At 36.8% G+C, this 20,841-nt stretch overlaps 1 protein-coding gene across 3 annotated transcripts; it reads right to left on the minus strand.

Annotated features, from left to right (window-relative positions):
• Positions 1–2,914: 2,914 nt before the first annotated feature.
• Positions 2,915–19,595, minus strand: LOC131526875 (DBH-like monooxygenase protein 2 homolog). Of its 3 annotated transcripts, none has more exons than XM_058755553.1 (15): positions 19,310–19,595; positions 14,342–14,417; positions 13,955–14,184; positions 13,306–13,452; positions 12,735–12,887; positions 11,901–11,984; positions 11,668–11,820; positions 11,137–11,239; positions 10,875–11,041; positions 10,703–10,791; positions 10,497–10,593; positions 6,089–6,148; positions 3,566–3,696; positions 3,375–3,483; positions 2,915–3,082 (listed from the first exon to the last, which is right to left on the minus strand). In XM_058755553.1, exons 2-15 carry the CDS (start codon positions 14,391–14,393, stop codon positions 2,939–2,941), a joined length of 1,719 nt encoding a protein of 572 aa, XP_058611536.1. In that variant the 5' UTR covers positions 14,394–14,417; positions 19,310–19,595; the 3' UTR covers positions 2,915–2,938. The 3 variants fall into 3 exon arrangements, with proteins under 3 accessions (XP_058611536.1, XP_058611535.1, XP_058611534.1); XM_058755552.1 differs by lacking the exon at positions 19,310–19,595 and adding an exon at positions 14,842–15,229 and having other exon boundaries at positions 14,342–14,731; XM_058755551.1 differs by lacking the exon at positions 19,310–19,595 and having other exon boundaries at positions 14,342–15,229.
• Positions 19,596–20,841: the final 1,246 nt, after the last annotated feature.

Raw genomic sequence — 20,841 nt, forward strand, 5'->3', positions numbered from 1 at the left:
TTCCTTTTCAAAATCTGACAAACAGTGTCTTTGTAAGGTGTTTGAGAAGGCAGTGACATGAAACTGCTCTGTAGTCACTTTATCAGCCCTCTTTAAACTTTCTGTAAGACCTCCTCATCTGCTCTTAGTTCTCCTCTCACTCCGGTCTGGTGAATCAGGTTCCTCATCACCTGGTGTTAAAGCATTATTGGCTACAAGAGAGATAATCAACTTTTAAAAGCACTTTTCATCTTTTCATGAACAAGCATTCAAAAATCATACTTTATTAAACAAATATTTATTTTAGAGCTGTGATGAACAGTAAGTACATAGTGGCACTTACATGACTATGGCAGAGATGGATTACTTGATGTTACATAAGCTAAAGTAAATACAGTATTTTAGTTTTGCCTTTTCAGTATCCTGACATGTCACATCAAAGCAAAAGAGCAGAGGTCAAGAGTTACGATTTATACCTTGAAAACCAAATATAAAAGGGGAAAAAAATGAAAGGAACACCTAATGTTAAAGTATTATTTTCACAACATAATTATAGTTAGAAAGGAATGTTGAGATGAACTCAACAAAAAGGCACAAGAAGTGTTAAAATCTTAATGAACACAGTGGAGTTAAAGCCTCACTATAAGAATATTTTTAAGTGAATGACTGTCACAAAATAAGCTTCTGTTGAATTTTGATGGAGCAACAAAATTTATGTGAACAAAACTTATATTGTTACGATATATTTGCAATTAAAATGTTGCTTGCAAATAATAATTTAATCAAAATAGTGGCTAGAATAGTTTTTGTCACGTGACGTGACAAAATTGTGACGTGATATAGTTTACTGGCCAAAAACTTTTTTTACCGGCCATGAAACTCTTTTTGCAAAAACAGGCATTACTACTACAATGACTAAACATATTTACAATGTTTTTAATTTGTCCTTTACTTTACTAAAAAACAACAAACAGATTTATTGATTTATCTTTTTTTTTTACAAACTCCGTTTGCAGTGCGTAGGCCTATGTGGTGCGTATTTTTTTCCCCAGCTCGCACCTAGACCAGGGCTATTCAGTCAGCTTCATTTGAGGGCCGGATTATCGAACAGAAAATGTGAAGGGGACCAAGGGGGTGGGGGCCGTCCCTGTCCCGACCTCTTTCTGGGGAACCTATAAAATTAGACATTAAATCTAAAATCTATAAAAGGTTAACATTAGTGCTTTCTGTCAATCAATTAAAAAAAATAATCACACATTTTTTTGTAATTAATCATAATTAATCGCATATTTATATTGTCAAAATTTCACATTGAACCTCCAAATTAATGTAGAAACAGCAAAGATAGTATATTTTAAATATGCTTTTAATGGCATCTTTTTACTAAGTATTATTAATGAAGTATTGATACCAATGCTACTGGTGTCTCTATCAGATGCATTTTCCCTCAATTTTCCCTATTAATTATAGCCATTCAACATTTACAGTATAATTGAAAGCCATTATGTTTAACATTTAATAAGCTCTGAAATATTAAGTGATTTTAAAACAATCTTCACATAAAATATAAATTGTATATGCATGAACTATACAGATTAATCTTTATTCAAGTTAGAAAAGTTAATCAGCGACTAGAGCAGTCAGTGATTTCTCTTTTTCTTTTGTTCTTTGATTTACATCAATGACAGACTTCAGCAGGTTTTACTTTAAAAGCAGCCCTGTCTCTTTAAACCTGATGCACATGAAGCGGATCTGACATATATACTATTTTCTCCAAACTATTTACGATCATTTAAGACTACGTTTACAAGGTAACTCGGCAAAACCGCATATTTTGACAAAATTGTGTGTGTTTTCGTCCGTTGAAGCGCTACTAGTGCGCTGTCTGAAGCGGCCCGGTGTATGTGTACAGCCGGACGTTCTTCACTGCACCGTTTCTGCGGCGTAAAAGCCCAGATAGGCCTATGTGTCGCCAAATTCTCGGGTTATGAAGAATAAAGATGGGAAAAGTTAATCTTCCGAAATGAAGCAGCAATATCTTCTCAGATAAAGGTTATTAGAACCGTGTCTAGGGACAAGTTGGCCATCACACTGACCTTGTCAGCCTGTATTATTTGATTCGTTCTTGTCGCTTATGATGACAGAACAGCTAATCACGATGATCTTGTCTTCAGAAAAGATTATTTTATTCGCTTATGTCAGAAACAGCGAATCTCTTTTAAAAAACTGGCTGTTGATCTCTCTACATTGCATTGTTATATTTCGTAAAAGTTTTACCCGCCAACTGGCGACTTACACTGTTACATGTAGCTACTCGCCTACACTGATTTTTACTCGCATTTGGCGCTTGGCGAGTGTTAATTTTAGGCTCTGCCTGTATGTATATATATATATATGTATATCATATAGCCTATATAAAGCCTATATAGGATATATATAAACTTAATTTAATACGGGTTGTTTTGGTGCTTGACACTTTTTTTTTTATTGGTCATTTTGTATTTCAAGAACAAGGTCCGAGGTTAAGGATATGCTAGTTACGTAGATATGTAAAATGTCACTCGCCCGGAGAGTAATTCAATGTAGAACTGAACACTAGCCTACATCTATCTTCTCTACGAATGAAATCTGTATTTTTGAATAAAAATAAAAATAATTACTATTATTATTGCCATTTTGTTGTTAAAAATTATAATTCAAGGAAATATTCTGAATCATGCTGTCGAGCTACTTTTTTAATCTAAACTCATTTAAAGTCTTTCATATTGTAGAATGCACAAAAGACAAGTAAAGCAAAGAAAGTAAAATGTAAAGTCCATTTCCATCTAATGATTTGAAGAAAAAAATAAAATAAAGTTGCATATAGCTTGCTCAATTTTGTCTGTGAGCCAGGAGTTTTTCTCTCTTAAAATTATTCAGACAATGAAAGAACAACAAGTTACATCAGTTCTATTTTTCATTAATGTTTCAAAAGGACCCCCACTGCCAAACAGAGGAGCAGCGATGGCAAAGCAAGACTTTTGGTGGCACTGTTGCTCATGCAGGGTGCAGACGGGATGACATTGAGGTCAGGAATCAGCCCTGTGTTGCTTGATATGTTGTTCTGGAAATAAACATGGAAAAGATTGTCCGGTAAACGCAGCTGTGATCAGAACAGAAGCAGCCCTTCACTGAAGAACAAAGATCCAGAGGGCGGGGTTGGATCCACATCTATAGGGGGTGGAGATGGGTGGGTTTAGGGATCAGGGGGTGGAGACAGGTAGGTTTAGATATATGTAAGGTGGGAGGAGTTGGATCTGGATCCAACCTCGCCCCCTGGATCTTGTGTTCTGCAGTGAGGACCATCTCAGCAGTTCAGTTTGAAAGCTTGATATTGTGGAGATGTGAACACTTACATTTGAGTTAATGACCATGACGTGCTGGTCGATTCTCTTCAGTGTTTGTTGGTATTGATTGATAGATGTGTCATTCCAAGTCTTTGTGAACATCATATTGAGCCAAGTACTGCACAATGAACAAGTAAAAGCTACATTATCGTTAGGATAAATATTAAGAGGAAAACAATCAGTGATTTAAATGAGATTACGCTGTATCTTTTGCTCCCATCTCAGATATTAAAGTAGTTTCATTAGGGAGGCTTATACAGCCGCTCAGATTCATAGCTGGATAGTAGAAGAGGAAGGCCAAACACATCTCCTCTGAAGTTGAGAGCCCCCCCTGTGGGCAGAAAAAGGGAGTTTTACACATAATTTTTCCTCTCTACTTTTAAGTATTAGACAAAAAGAGTGCTGCAGGGATGATGTGTTTTTGTGGGCCAAAACCTGGAAACGGGCATTTTAGCACTTACAGTTCATTGTCCAGATGTCAGTGGTTTTTTTGAATGGGTTTTTGGTTAAATACCTGATACACTATATTTCCAAAAGTATTGGGTCAACCCCTTCTAATGAATAGGTTTGACTACTTTAGTAATTTCCATGAGTACAAATCTTAATGTTTAACCATATAATGATATTCTAGGGAATTGTGTGCTTTAATTTTAAAGCAACAGTTTGGACAGGACCCTTTTCTATTCTAACATGACAATGCCTCTGTGTATGAGGCAAGGTTAAAAAAGAAATGATTGATTTAGTCAGTGTGGAAGAACTTGACTGGTCTGCAGAAAGCCAAGTCCTAATCCAAGCTGAACAACTCTGGTGTGACTTTAAATGCAGATCTTGAGCCAAAAACTCTTTACCGAACACCAATGACTTGTACATACACTATATGGACAAACGTATTGGGACACCCCCTTCTTTAGAACAGAAAAAGTACATATGGGTACAGTCATTTTAGACACTTCCAAAACTGTGGCACCAAAGATGGAAACATAATTCATGTATTTAAAAATTGTATTTCCATCTCTGTTGCAACAGTTTTGGAAGTGTCTAAAATGACTGTACCCATATGTACAAGTCATTGGTGTTTGGTAGAGTTTTTGGCTCAAGATCTGCATTTAAAGTCACACCAGCCCAAGATACTTTCATGTTTTATTCTACAACATACAATTCATCAGTAATTCACCCTTGTCATTTTTTTTTAAAGCTTTTACTTGTCTTGAAAAAGGTAGTTGCTAACAAGTGGCTAAATGGGTCTACAGAGATTGTCTGAGACATTAAACATCATCATGGTGAACAGGTAAACTCATCTACTCGCTAGTCCATTTTTTCAGCCTCATTGTGTTTATGATAGCACTTTTGCAAACTATTTTAACCAGGGTTCCCACACCTTGGTTAACTTAAAATTCAAGGACCTTTCAAGGACTTTCCAGGTCCAATACCTTCAAATTCAAGGACTTAATGTGGGGACACATTTCAAGTGAGAGCAAAGGTTACATTGCGTCACCTTGTAAGATACATTGTTAACAGTTTTCATGTGTCAAACACAACTATGCAAAAAAGCCTTTTTTTTTCTTTTTTTTTTGCATTTATTTTTGGGCATATGACAGAAATCCGATATTTGTTGTATTTCTGTTTTGCATAAAATTGAATAATATTTGGTACATACTATACAACTGTATTCTAAAATGATCTGATATTAATTTTTGCATGGATTTTATTGAAAACAGCTTAGGCTCATGTAACCAGAAGTTTTAAGATATATGAATATGCTTTTCAGTTTTTCTTGCCTCATGGCTTTACATTATCTTAACAAGCAAAGCAATTCAACATTACATTCCTTTGGATCTCTGGCAAGCCATTCTTTGTAATCTTCTTTTATGAGCCAAATATCTTGAAACTTGCATTTTCCAGGCATCACGTTTCAGTGGTTTCAGCCTATTTTTGCAATGTTTCACGGTGTGTCTGTGAAACGTTGAGGTACCATCTTAGTAGTTTCGTTTGCATGTGAACGTCATGGCAACGAACAACACAAAGTACCTCACGTGGGAAACACTTAACGTAACGCATAAATGTGCAACGTAAATCAAGCAAGCTAGTATGTGTTGGCAAAATAATACATTAACAGACCGGAGGGAATAATATGGAATTTTCAAGGACCTGTATCTATGTTTGTTTATTTTCAAAAACTTTCCAGGGCCTTGAAAATTTTTAATCAGATTCACAAACTTTCAAGGATTTCAATGATCCGTGGGAACCCTGTTTAACTCAAACTTTTAGACTCAAACTTTTAAACTCAAATTCAGGAAAAAAAAAAGTTTTTTTAAATAAAGACTGAAAGAGTTGTCAGAAGCTTAATGTCAGTAACTTCAAAGTTATATGACTGGTGTAATTTGTTTATAGTCTACTTTTTACTTCTGGAAATTGTATTTAGGCTTAAAAATGCATGGATGTGGTGTTCAAGATTATCATGAGGAACAAAACTACTGAGAATCTCAAACTTTTGTTTGCCACAGTGCTTGTTTTCTGCAATAATCCAAAAGTCAATGTCAGGAAATCTCATAAAAAAAAATTAAAACTCATACACATTTCTAGAACATATGAAAACATATGTACAACCACCAGGCTCTGGCCTTTAATATAACCTAACTTTTAATATAATGAGAATCAGTGAAATTTGAAGATACATTCTTTTGAAGAAAAGACAATATGAGCCTCTGTGTAAATGTACTAACCCATGTGAGTGTGCTGCGCTTTTCAGTATTATAGGTGCACTCCACCAGCAATTTGTCACCCTGAAAGACCAAAAGATTGTTTTATTTCACTTATTGCCAATAATTATATACTAAAACATAAGTGTGTGTAATATATACGCAGTGGGGCAAAAAAGTATTTAGTCAGCCACCAATTGTGCAAGTTCTCCCACTTAAAAAGATGAGAGAGGCCTGTAATTTTCATCATAGGTATACCTCAACTATGAGAGACAAAATGAGAAAAAAAAAAAAAATCCAGAAAATCACATTGTAGGATTTTTAAAGAATTTATTTGCAAATTATGGTGGAAAATAAGTATTTGGTCAATAACAAAATTTAATCTCAATACTCTGTTATACACCCTTTGTTGGCAATGACAGAGGTCAAACGTTTTCTGTAAGTCTTCACAAGGTTTTCACACACTGTTGCTGGTATTTTGGCCCATTCCTCCATGCAGATCTCCTCTAGAGCAGTAATGTTTTGGGGCTGTCGCTGGGCAACATGGACTCCAAAGATTTTCGATGGTTGAGATCTGGAGACTGGCTAGGCCACTCCAGGACCTTGAAATGCTTCTTATGAAGCCACTCCTTCGTGCCGGGCGGTGTGTTTGGGATCATTGTCATGCTGAAAGACCCAGCCACGTTTCATCTTCAATGTCCTTGCTGATGGAAGGAGGTTTTCACTCAAAATCTCACGATACATGGCCCCATTCATCCTTTCGTTTACACGGATCAGTCGTCCTGGTCCCTTTGCAGAAAAACAGCCCCAAAGCATGATGTTTCCACCCCCATGCTTCACAGTAGGTATGGTGTTCTTTGGATGCAACTCAGCATTCTTTCTCCTCCAAACACGACAAGTTGAGTTTTTACCAAAAAGTTCTATTTTGGTTTCATCTGACCATATGACATTCTCCCAATCCTCTTCTGGATCATCCAAATGCTCTCTAGCAAACTTCAGACGGGCCGGACATGTACTGGCTTAAGCAGGGGGACACGTCTGGCACTGCAGGATTTGAGGTCCCCCCGTGTGGTTCTGGGATTTTTGCTCACAGTTCTTGTGATCATTCTGACCCCACGGGGTGAGATCTTGCGTGGAGCCCCAGATCGAGGGACCACTGATTATCAGTGGTCTTGTATGTCTTCCATTTTCTAATAATTGCTCCCACAGTTGATTTCTTCACACCAAGCTGCTTACCTATTGCAGATTCAGTCTTCCCAGCCTGGTGCAGGTCTACAATTTCGTTTCTGGTGTCCTTTGACAGCTCTTTGGTCTTGACCATGGTGGAGTTTGGAGTTGGACTGTTTGAGGTTGTGGACAGGTGTCTTTTATACTGATAACGAGTTCAAACAGATGCCATTAATACAGGTAACGAGTGGAGGACAGAGGAGCCTCTTAAAGAAGAAGTTACAGGTCTGTGAGAGCCAGAAATCTTGCTTGTTTGTAGGTGACCAAATACTTATTTTACCGAGGAATTTACCAATTAATTCTTTAAAAATCCTACAATGTGATTTTCTGGATTTTTTTCCTCATTTTGTCTCTCATAGTTGAGGTATACCTATGATGAAAATTACAGGCCTCTCTCATCTTTTTAAGTGGGAGAACTTGCACAATTGGTGGCTGACTAAATACTTTTTTGCCCCACTGTGTGTATATATATATATATATATATATATATATATATTAGTGCTGTCAAGCGATTAATTGCATCCAAAATAAAAGTTTTTGTTTACATAATATATGTATGTGTACTGTGTATATTTATTAAGTACAGTTGTGCTCAAATTATTCATACCCTTGGTAAATATGATCAAAGAAGGCTGTGAAAATAAGTCTGCATTGTTTATCCATTTGATCTTTCATTTAAAAAAAATTTAAAAGTCTAAACTAAGTTTTAAAAAAAAGTGAAAGTGGGGGAAAAAATCACATTAGGAAATAAATATTTTTCACGCAATGGCCACAATTATTGGTACCTCTAGAAATTCTTATGATTAAAATATCTAATATGAATTATATTCCCATTCATATTTGTATTTTTTAATCACACCAGGGTGATGTAACAAGTTGTCCACCCTTGGCTTCCTGTTTCACAGGATTATAAATATGAGGAACACAAAGGCCAAATTCCCTTAATCATCCATAACAAAGCATAAAACCAAAGAATATATTTCTGATGTGCAGCAAAAGATTGTTGAACTTCACAAATTTAGAAAGTGGCTGTAAGAAAAGAGCTAAAGCATTAAAAAAGCTAAAGCAGGGGGATGATTCTCCTCGCTCATCCAAAAACAATCTCCAGCATATTCAGTTGTCAGACATGAACTGACAAACAGAATCAAATGGGACTGGCTTCTATGGTCAGATGAAACTAAAAAAAAAAGAGCTTTTTAGCAGCAAACACTCAAGATAGGTTTGGTGCACACAGGGATAAAAAAAGTACCTCATGTGTACAATGAAATATACTGCTGTATCTGTAATGTTGTGGGCCTATTTTTCTGCAGGAGGTCCTGGACATTTTGTTTAGACACATGGCATCATGGATTCAATTAAATACCAACATGTAAAAAAATTTAAACTGACTGTCCATGCCTGAAATCTTATAATGGGCCGTGGTTGGATCTTCCAACAGGACAATGATCCACAAACAAACATCAAAACCAAAACAAAAATGGGTCACTGAGAACAATACCAAGCTTCTGCTGGCCATTCCAGTCCTCTGACCTGAACCCTATAGAAAATGAGTGGAGTGAACTGAAAAGTAGAAGCACCAAGCTGGAAATCTAAAGGGTCTGGAGTGATTCTGCATGAAGGAATGGTTTCTGATCTCTTGTCAGATGTTCTCCAAACTTATCAGGCATTATAGGTGAAGATTCAGAGCTGTTATCTTGGCAAAAGGAGGTTGAAAAATTTATCAAAGGGTATGATTAATTGTAGCCAATGTGTATTAGAGAAAAACATTTATTTCAGAGATTTCTCTCCCATTTTAAATTCTTATTCTCCAATGAAAGGTTAGATTTTTGTAAATTTTAAAAATAAAAGATTAAAAGGATTAATGATACAGATTTATTTTCAACCACCTTTGATCATATTTACCAAGGGTTTGAATAATTTTGAGCACAACTGTATATATAAATACACACACACACACGCATTTATATATTTCAGAAAAATTGTATTTTTATATATTAAATATATTTATTTATCATTTAAATGATATGAATATAAATATGAATCGTTTGATAAGGTTTGTCCCCAACTTCTTCCCGTCATCGCAGCGCGGAAGGTTATCTATCATTGTGTGATGAGGGTACAGCAAACCAGTGTTGCCAGGGTAACGGCACAAGTGGGCTATTTTGAAAATACAATCGCGGGAAAAATTACAGAGCCGTGGGTTGCGGTTTTTGGGCTACTTTTATAATGTACCACGGCCGCCCAAGGTGTATACAGAAAAATAAAAATAAATCCTTTTACAAATGTGTATTATATTTGAAATGTATTCCTGGCAACTTAAGAACGGAGAGACGGTTGTAACATCAAACAACGTGAGTTTCAGCAGAGCATACATGTTAAGGCTTTTACACAGCAGAAATAAACATGACAACAGCCACTATAGATTATATAAGATAATAAACACACGATTACGATAGGATATTTGTGATTTTCTTGAGTTGAATGTGTACATCTGAAATGCTAATTTGTGCATAAATAGCATTTTTTAACAACAGTAAATGACCAAATTCCACGTGATCGTAAAAGGAAGTTATTACAAACACTCGATGGTGGTTTGAAGTGAGTTCTGAGTAAAAGTGTACTATTAATCTCATAAATTGTCTTATAAAGCATGATGCTAATATTAGCTCTAATGCAGCTGCAGAACAGGTCCAATTCTTCTTCATAATGCATTTTGTCATAATACTTCACGTAAGGTCGCAAGAAAATGTTTTGTTGTATTTATTTAGAAATACTTTTGATGATAGCCGGGTAAATGTATACTGGGATTGAAGCGATGTGGCTTAGTAAACGTTTTATTGCCAAACAAAAATGAATAAAAACAAAAGAATAATGATAAAAGAATAATAAGGATTATGTCTCATACCTGGTGGAAGTGTGAAAGGTTCTGTTTCCTTAAATTAGTTATGCATTTCTTTTTCAACACATTTACAGGTAAATCCTAGTATTTTAAATTTGTGATTAATCATGATTAATCACAGTCCATGATTGTGATTAACGCGATTAAATTTTTTAATCGATTGACAGCACTAATACACATATATATATATATGTGTGTGTGTGTGAATGACATTATGTATTGTGCAGTGCACATATTTGATATTTATGCTTGAAATCCCCAGAATCTTAACAGCATGGTAACTTTTTCAAACCTTTTAGCACTTACCAACTTCACTGTCTTGGTTTTGCCCAAATTCGTCACTTCCTGATATTCAAAATCATAGTTTTCATCCACAGCTAGAAAATCGATCTGTTTACTTCCTCTGAAAAGGATAAGGATTTTTTATATTTTTTATTAATTAATTACAGTAACTAATGAACTATATTATGAGAGATATTTCTTTAGGTCAGTCACTGGTCAAAAACGTTTACCTGAAGTGTCCGACTCGCACCTTCCGCCCAGCTAAGTGTGTGTGCAGCATCACAGAGAACACCTGAAGATCATGTGGCGTCTCCAGAACCTGTAGAGCACAGAACACAAGATCATCCAGTCATCTGATGAATCTGATCGAGAGAGTGTGAGTAGATAAACATGCATACAAACCGTTGGAATATAAGCAGTGTCACACAGGCCGTACGTGAGGAAGGATTTGGCTTTGGGTGGGATGGCGTACCCAGGGGCCACAGCAAGCCCTGTCATCAGAACAGCTGCGTCGTGCTGACGGAGTTCAGATGTGTAATAGAATCGCAGACCTGAGTTATCAACTCGACCTGTGTAGAGAAGAAAGTATTGTTTTATCAAATCGAAAGACCTTACATGCTCATCACAGTGTGGTATTTTACATTGTAAACCAATCCTGACTGACCTGCACTTTTATTGGGGTTGTTGTAATGTACTTCAAGTCTGTAGAAAAAATCGCCAACATTTCCTCCAATTGGAAGTCCTGCCACCTCAGGAAATTCAAAAGCCTTGAAAATAATATAATTAAAAGGTGTGCATCTTGGGACAAAACAAAGGCACTGATATATTTTAAGATCAATCAGTGCAAGTTTCTTTCAGTTGAAACAGCTCAGACTTCGATTTTAGTCAAGGACTAGGCTTAAGCCTTGTCTGTGAAACGGGGGGGGGGTAATAGTATTAAAACAATTAAGGTACCATTGTTGATAAAAGCTGAAAAATAATGATTCTTTTGAGGCAGATCTTTTAATCAACCAGCTGAATCAGTTTAGAAAACCAGTTTGAATGATTCACTTAAGAATCAAAGTGATCCCATTCTTGATTTTAACTCACTGTAATCTGCTCACAACAGTTAATGGTTCATTGAAATGAGTAATGCCCCCCCCCCCAACCCCCACATTAAAAATGCCTTAAAACCCCAGTCACAGGTGAGACTAACCCCTCCGCCAACTCCCCACACTGCCACGGTCTCCATACCCTCTTCATTCACCCCAGAATAACACTCCGCCTCAAACGGCTCTGTTACAGTTGGAGGGCAGCGGTACAGCAGCAGATGATGCACGAGGTCAGAGTTTGTGATCACCGGCTCAATCTGGACATAATGGAAAAAAAAGTCAAAGATGAACCATGATAGATCAGGATTACGTGTGTTAAATTCATGAACTCACTTACGCGATAAATGTGCTGTTTGCGATCAAATGTCGGGGTTCTCACAATCTTGCAGTGATAGTGGGTTTGTTTGGCTGGTACAGTGAACTGAAACATTTGTAAATGTAAGCAACATTTAAAGTTACACTCATTAGCAATTTAAAGTGATTAACCAACAATATAATCTATGCGAACTACTATGGGGTAAACTAGTATGGGGTCAGTAAGATTTTTAAGAAATTAAGGGCCAGATTTACTATCAGCAAACCCTCAATTTTGGCGTTAAAAACTACTGTCATTTACTAAAGACACGCAGTGAGAAATTAGCGCTGAAAAGGCTTGGACACAGTTATTTTTGCGACTCACCATACTGAATATGCATTTGTAGTTTCCCTTTCGATTGGTAAATTTATGGGAGGAGAGTAAATGAATCATGCAACGCGATTTACTAAGATTTGTGTTCGTCAATTCACTGGTATTTGTGCCATTATAACACCTAAAAAAAGCATGTCTTAAAGCAGGTGGTAATTTGCGTTGCTCTTGGATTGCGCTGTCATTATGGAAATTATCTGGCTGCCTGTGTTCTTTAATGTGCGCATTGTTAGTAAATCACCCGCAGAATTTGCGCTCCAAGGCTAAATATGGCCCATAATTGGCCAAAAGTGACAGAAAAGACATTAAAAATGTACAGAATATTTTCTGCTCCTTTAAATGTTTTTTTATTCTTCAACAAATCCTGAATAAAGCTGTCACTGTTTTCACAAAAATATTTAGCTGCTGTTTTAAATGTTGCTCTTGAAATGTTAGAACAGGAAATTGATTTTACAGACAGAACAACAAAGTAAAAGTCTTTCTTACATTGACCATAGTAATCTCAAAAAAGTTGGTGTTTGGAGGGTTGACCCGAGGCATGTACTTCAACAGGTTCAGCTCCTTTGTGCCTCTTCGGGTGCTGTGGTACGTGATGTCATCCGCTTGTCCGTACGCATAGATCAGCTTCATGGGGAGATTCTGAAAATGCAATAAAAACACTTTTAATTGATCTCTTTACTTGAAATGAGAAGCTATTTGGCCACATGCATGTATGTGTGATAACTCATTTTAGCTATTTTTGATCTATTTTGACAGTTTTTAAATTAAATCAGACAGTCCGTGTTTTTAGTTAAAGGAGGGGTTTTGAAGTGCAGTTGAGAGCTCCTTAACAAACAAGATCTGGAGTTTGTTCAGAGAGAGGAGTTGTCGGAAACACCCTGATCCCAGTGGGACCTAACATTGCGTGGATTCCTTTATATTGCTGGTTTTCTTTTGTAATGTCATAGTTCCACTGTCATTGTTTTCAGACTAAAATAGTGAAAGAGGAGGGTTACATTGCAGGTTTTGAACTATTTTTCCTTTGTGATTAATACAAAAAAACAATGGTTAAACTCACAGTGATGGCTAAATCATTTTCATCACAGGAACTGATGGACCTCTGAAACTTCATGACTGTTTTCCCATCAGACTCGGTCAGAGACAGGAGTTTGTAGTTCTGTTGCTGGTCAACCACAGGCATTGAATTCCCCCCAGCATAACGATCCTGAATATCAAAAAAAGAGAAAGAAATTAAGCACGTACAGTATGTATGCTTTATGATGTGTGATATGATATGTGCAGTTTCCAGTGCAGTTAAACTGGGATATCAATTTAACACTTTGACAATCAATAGTTCAAAACACAAGAATATCAGATGTCACACTTATAAAGTCAGCTAGAAATGATCCCACCTTACAGCTACTGAGAAAACCAAATATAAGAATTCTTACTAGAGATACTTGGTGAACTAAATATGAAATACAAATATGAATAAATATAATATAAAGAATTAAATATCAAAATAATATAAAATTATTTGTAACTCAGCTGTAAGTGACAGTTATCAGTCTCAATCTTGAGGATGTGAACAACTAAGAAACCCAAATATAAGATCAAATATAACTATGAATGTGAGTCAAAAACATAAAGAACAGGATATCGAAAGAATATAATTACATGTAATTTCACTTTTAGTGACTCTGACAGTTATCAGTCTCAGTCTTTACCGTGAAGTAACTGCCTTTGGGTCCAACTCCTCCAATGACGATATCGGCTCCAGTCATTCCTCCTTTGGGGCTGAAGCCAAAACTGACCCAGCCGCTGGTGTTGACCGTGAGCTCGAACAAGATAGAGCCCTGGATCTCATCAAATCCCCACTTCAGCCGCACCTTGTGCTCGAGGTCCAGGTGTTCAGAGAAAGGCAGAAGAGGGTCTTCCTGAGCCCAGGACCACTGGACTGAAAGCAGAAGCAGAACAAGAGATAATGTGACCATGTTTCCTTTTCAAAATCTGACAAACAGTGTCTTTGTAAGGTGTTTGAGAAGGCAGTGACGTGAAACTGTTCTGTAGTCACTTTATCAGCCCTCTTTAAGCTTTCTGTAACCCCTCCTCACCTGATATCAGTTCTCCTCCTCTCACTCCGGTCTGGTGAATCAGGTTCCTCATCACCTGGTGTTAAAGTATTATTGGCTACAAGAGAGATTACAGTCAACTTTTAAAAGGACTTTTCATCTTTTCATGAACACACAAAGCATCATATGACTTGTGTTACGAATGGATTCGCGTATTTCTAGGAGAACGGGATATCATTCGTTTATGTGTGTGCGTGCGTAGCTCTTTTCCTGCGTTTCTCTGTCTCTCCCGCTTCCACTCTAATTGTTTACAGGTGAAGCTGATTAGGAGGACGAAGCTGGTTGGTGGCAGGACGGATTGCCGCAGTATTTAAGTCATCTGGTGGAAGGAATCGTTGGCTCCCCGCTCTCCTGGTGGCCTTGTTGGTTCCTCTGTTTAACGTGTGTGAAAGCATCGCTAACTTAGACATTTGCTGTCAACCATTGATTAAAGTAGCTAATGGTTTAGTTGTAATGGTACGTTTGTTGCTTATTTCCTGGACCTTGTTTCAGTGGAGCTGGGTTGGGAGACGGGTGCCTGTTTGTTTTGTTCGTTTTCTCCTGTTTATCAGAAGCAGTTTTAACATTAAGTGACATGACATCTGACGCACAGATGCCATTGGCACATGCCACTATGCTCAGTGACACTTCCGGTTTTCAGTGGCATGTGCCAGTAGAGAGTGGCATGTGTCACTAAAACCTGTGACACATGTCAATGGACTGCGTCTTGTGTCACGGACATTGTCGCGGTGCGTGTCGCACCTTCGGTAGTGACTGACACCTGCCGCTGGGTGCCGCTGCAGAATGTAGACTGCGTGACACACGCACTTAACGGCAGAACGATATTGATTTAATTAACAGTATGTTGCGGTCAAGTAAACGATTTATTGCGTCGCTAAATTCATGTTTTTTTTTGTACAACAAATATTCCTCTATTAAGATTCAAATGTGTCTAATGCCCCTTAATGTGTATTTTTCATTGTAAGTTTATTTCCAGTAGCCTGCTTTGTACAATACATTGAAATGTAAATACGCATTTATTTTTTGTTTTTTTGTTGCATAGATTTGACAGTTCAGCTGTAATTATAAAATAATAGAGACTGTGCAAAAAAAAAACTATTCTTATGAAACTTACACCAACCATTCAGAAGTGTGCTTGACCTTGACACAGGCTTTTCACAATGCAATGTAATGTAGCCTAAGTCTGCAACGTATAGTGTAAGTCTAGATGCTATTTAAACAAAATTTCTACTTATTAACGTGTCTGCAGAAAGTCAAATGCTTTGACAAAACATTCAGGCAACTCCAGAAGAAATGCATGCTCATATATATATATATATATATATATATATATATATATAGTGTTTCTTGTTACACAGTTATAATTATAAACTGATTATAAATTGTTTATATATGATTATTATATTACTATATAGAATATTAAATATTGTATTTTTTTACAGTCATGCCAATAAAGCAATTTTGAATTGAACTGAATATTAGAGCAGATGATAATCTGGCGCTGGCCAATGTAAAGTTTATACGGACATCCTAGAATGGGTAGTCTGCGCTATCTCCCACATACCATACCGGGCTGTGTCATTTGGATAGCCGGTTTTCAGTGGCATGTGTCACAAGTTTTAGTGACACATGCCACTCTCCACTGACACATGCCAAATGACACAGCCCGGTATTCATTGGCATGTGTCAGTGGAGAGTGGCATGTGTCATTGACATTGTCACGTAAGTGTCGCAGCTATATCTATAGAAGATGCAACTGTGATGCGATATCCTAAACAAATAGCCTCATTTAGTGATTTTTAAAAAAGTCAATTAAAGGTATTTGTAAGTCGGTTATACTTTCTCAAATGTTGTGAGTTTATGGCACATCTGTTTTTGAGTGGCAGAACACTGAATGTTGTGCAATAGCCTACAGTGCTATGGTATGTGGGAGATAGCGCAGACTACCTGTCATGTAGAGAATTGCCAAGAGGCCTGGGAGAAGTTAGGAAGGCTCAGTACAATGTAGTGTTTTCCAAAATGCCAGTTGTGATTTATTTTTGCAGTGGAATTTTATAAGAAGCAGTTCACAAAGTACAAAAAAAAGAAACACTTAATGACCCATATACTGGTGCTAAAAACAAAAGAAAAATGCTGTGAGCAGCAAAACTGGCACTAAACAATGCCTAGTGGCACATCCACAAAAATTAACAGCATGTCTCACCTCAGACAAGTTCAAACGTTTGCACAGTACACAAAATGCAACACTCCCTCCCCCCCCAGCATGCTCAGACAATGGTTTAAATGTACAAGTTTCCCGCCAAACACTAGTGGGACGAACCATTATCACGGGGTAGAACCAGTGGTGTAGTGGTGCCTAGAGAAGCGGGTATACTCTTAATTCATGCCCCAATTTTTATTTTTTAAACGGCCCTGCAAAGGATGAACGACCTGTGTCATAAACAGTGACATGTAAAACTAGTCTTGCAATTTTAGTTCACTCCAAAATGGGCCAGTAATATTTGCACACTGTCACTTAACTTCTGCTGCTTGAGTAAGGATCATTATAAAATAATATTATCCACAGAGGAGGTGCAGATTTTGCAATAAATAATTAACTGCAGCAACTGACATTTTGTCAGAACCTCTAGTAAATTGCATGTTATTTTGTTTAGTTGTCTGTTCAGAATTGTGGGAGAATTGTGATCTCTATTTGAAACAAACAATTTTTTTTGATTTTGACAGAAGTGAGGGGACAGAAATGTCTAATATAATAACTTTTTGTATAATTGACAGGTTTTATAACGATCATTATTATTATTATTATTATTATTAATTATTAGGCTACCTCTTGCTTTTAATTGGCTGAGAAATCAAATACACAGCTGGACAATAAGCAATAATTTATTATATTTTTCCTGTATTTTCCTAATGACAATTTTATGATTTGTTTAGCCTATATACTACATTTCCCCATTTTATCACAGAATAAGGCAGAATATATTTTATAGCCTAGTATCTATTGGCAAGTGTAATAAATGCTATCAATTAGCCTACTTAGCACTGCATTATTCAGAATCAGATGCTTTTTTATTACCTGGAGATTGAAAAACACACATAAACCATACTGTCGCAATCATGTGTTTACTGTCTTCATGTTTCTATTTATTCAGCTTAGCCACAGTAGACATAGATTTGGCTACAGCGATAGCTGGATTCTTGCACGTCGTGACTCGTGAGTTACTTCTATGAGGCCGTTTTGGACTTTCTGCGCGAGAGCGCCATCCTATAAATGAAACATACACTGCATGAGAGTGTTTACGTCTTTACTGGATGTTTTTAGAGAATATTTGCATTTATTCACATGCGATTGGATTAGTTACTCATATGCTGGACTGTCATGATTTGGCTAGTGCAGGACACTACTGAATGATGCGCATCAGAGGGGATTTAGAAGTAGGTATACGGAATGCCGACTGATAAAGAAGTGGGTATACGCCGTATACCTGCGTATACCCTCCACTACACCACTGGGTAGAACCTTTCCCCGGAACCCTCATTACTGACTTCCACAGCAAAACATTACATAACATAACTACTGTTCAAGAACTCATTTCCGACATGCAATAATCATAATACCCACATGCATAACATACAACCAAAAACTCAAACATTTAACACCTCATAGCACTCATGTCACCCTCCATTTTGTAAAATGGTACATTCTGTCCATGCGCACTTCCAGAAGCCACCTCCAAAACACTGGTTCAGACAGGTAAGATCTAACATGTGCAAAAGGAATACAAACTTACACAATAAAGAAATCATTTAAAACAGCCAAAGACTATCCGTCAAAACATTAACATGTTAAACACTCGATGTTGGTACTGTCCATCCACATATACATTGTCAACATACAATACACAAACTATGCCTGCAAACAGCACACCAAATGAATTCAAAATAGCAGGCTGGCACTCTAGTGATGATGTCATTGACCTGGTTCATCATCACACTACCCATTCTAGGATGTCCGTATAAACTTTACATTGGCCAGCGCCAGATTATCATCTGCTCTAATATTCAGTTCAATTCAAAATTGCTTTATTGGCATGACTTATATTTAATATTCTATATAGTAATATAATAATCATATATAAACAATTTATAATCAGTTTATAATTATAACTGTGTAACAAGAAACACTATATATATATATATATATATATATATATATTATGAGCATGCATTTCTTCTGGAGTTGCCTGAATGTTTTGTCAAAGCATTTGACTTTCTGCAGACACGTTAATAAGTAGAAATTTTGTTTAAATAGCATCTAGACTTACACTATACGTTGCAGACTTAGGCTACATTACATTGCATTGTGAAAAGCCTGTGTCAAGGTCAAGCACACTTCTGAATGGTTGGTGTAAGTTTCATAAGAATAGTTTTGTTTTTTTTGCACAGTCTCTATTATTTTATAATTACAGCTGAACTGTCAAATCTATGCAACAAAAAAACAAAAAATAAATGCGTATTTACATTTCAATGTATTGTACAAAGCAGGCTACTGGAAATAAACTTACAATGAAAAATACACATTAACCTTTTGAGCGGTACGGTCCCACATATGGGATTTAGAACGTTCGGTGACGTCGCATAACTGCCAAATTCAAACTGTGTTTTCGCGCGTTGACTGAAGCTGAGATGCCGCTGCACTTGTCATATAATCGTATCTATGTAGTGTTTTTAACCACATAATGTTTATTTTATGCTTTAGACATTTAAATACACATAAGTACTAGTAAAACAATACATTTAGAGTTCGTAAAATTCACTCAGATGTTTATGGAAGCAGCAATAACAATCCATTCAAATATAATTTTCAGACGTGTTTTATTAATATCAAATACATAGTGTAAGTAACTATAAAGTTCACTCTATTCTTCTCCCATCTCACCCACCACTTACTTGCATGTATTTCGCGAGAAATTGATGAATTTACGTGATGTAAATCCGACTGACAGGACTCTGAACTGCAGCGCGAACAAACATGGCGGCGCCCATCTCACATTACAGATCACATCAAGATCATTTAGAACTGTTTATTTATTTAAACGATAAAACACACTCATTTGCACATATTTGTGAATCGGAATATCAGATAGTTGAATATGGTAAGCAAGTTTATGAATATTTTGAATAAAAAAGGAAAAACGAAATAAAAGCAATCCATCTGTCATACAGTGTTATTGTGGCCGCGGTCTGTCACGTGACAATCATGACGCGTCGCCATGGAAACATTAAGGGGAAACGTTCTAAAATAACGGTCGCCTAAAAAAAACTCACTCTGGGGGGACCGCTGGAATATTTTAAACTCACCACTGAAAAGGTTAAGGGGCATTAGACACATTTTAATCTTAATAGAGGAATATTTGTTGTACAAAAAAAACCATGAATTTAGCGACGCAATAAATCGTTTACTTGACCGCAACACACTGTTAATTAAATCAATATCGTTCTGCCGTTAAGTGCGTGTGTCACGCAGTCTACATTCTGCAGCGGCACCCAGCGGCAGGTGTCAGTCACTACCGAAGGTGCGACACGCACCGCGACAATGTCCGTGACACAAGACGCAGTCCATTGACATGTGTCACAGGTTTTAGTGACACATGCCACTCTCTACTGGCACGTGCCACTGAAAACCGGAAGTGTCACTGAGCATAGTGGCATGTGCCAATGGCATCTGTGCGTCAGATGTCATGTCACTTAATGTTAAAACTGCCTCTCCTGTTTATGTTAGCAGGGAGGTAAGAACTTGTATTTTATTTATTTGATTTGCAGATTAGTTTTTGTGTAGAAGTAGTTTTGTTATTGTAATATTCTTTGGCAATTTGCCCCTCCCGAATTTTGATGTCTCTTTTGTTTATTATTCTTTAAATAAACTTATGTTTATTTGCACGTAAGTGTCTTGTGGTTGAGAAATTGAGGATGAGAGCGGGGACCCCAGGGATCTTTCTTGAATGGATCCCTGTTAATTGTTATGAACCAATTTATTTTCTCTTTGAGTAGGGTTTAATTTTTAGTTCGTAACACTTGGGACAGAAGGCAGAGACAAAAAGCTTGATTCTAATGTTTTGTGTTTTTTTTTTTTTTTTCTGTTTGTTTGTTTTTTGTTCTTCATTGTGAGGACCCTCGTTCATTTCCGTTATAGCGAATGGGAACGTGATGTCAGCAACGCACGGCATTCTGGGACTTTAGGACATGGACACTACAGTAGAGACTGGGTAATAGTGGAGGTAGATGTTAAAATTTATATTGTACAGTTAAAAACATATTGGAATGGAAAACGCTTGATGTGTTATTCTGCCGTATCTTCTCTCATGACTGGAGTGGAAAACGGATCTAAAATGAAGCGCAACTTTGCAGCTTGAGACAACACAATGGCGAAAGCAGCTCAATGAAAATAAACAGCTTGACCAAAATCTTAAACTTTATTTATT

This window comes from Onychostoma macrolepis, chromosome 20 (genome assembly GCF_012432095.1).
Source record: "Onychostoma macrolepis isolate SWU-2019 chromosome 20, ASM1243209v1, whole genome shotgun sequence".
In the NCBI taxonomy this organism is placed as follows: domain Eukaryota; kingdom Metazoa; phylum Chordata; class Actinopteri; order Cypriniformes; family Cyprinidae; genus Onychostoma; species Onychostoma macrolepis.

What these genes read in the sequence shown, in the direction of transcription:
- LOC131526875 (XM_058755553.1), bottom strand. Translation starts at nt 14,393, where the DNA reads ATGAGGAACCTGATTCACCAGACCGGAGTGAGAGGAGGAGAACTGATA. An exon ending in GCAAACAGCACATTTATCGC is followed by an intron (nt 11,821 to 11,900) that starts GTAAGTGAGTTC and finishes CATTATGTCCAG; the next exon opens with ATTGAGCCGGTGATCACAAA. An exon ending in TGTGGGGAGTTGGCGGAGGG is followed by an intron (nt 11,240 to 11,667) that starts GTTAGTCTCACC and finishes ATTATTTTCAAG; the next exon opens with GCTTTTGAATTTCCTGAGGT.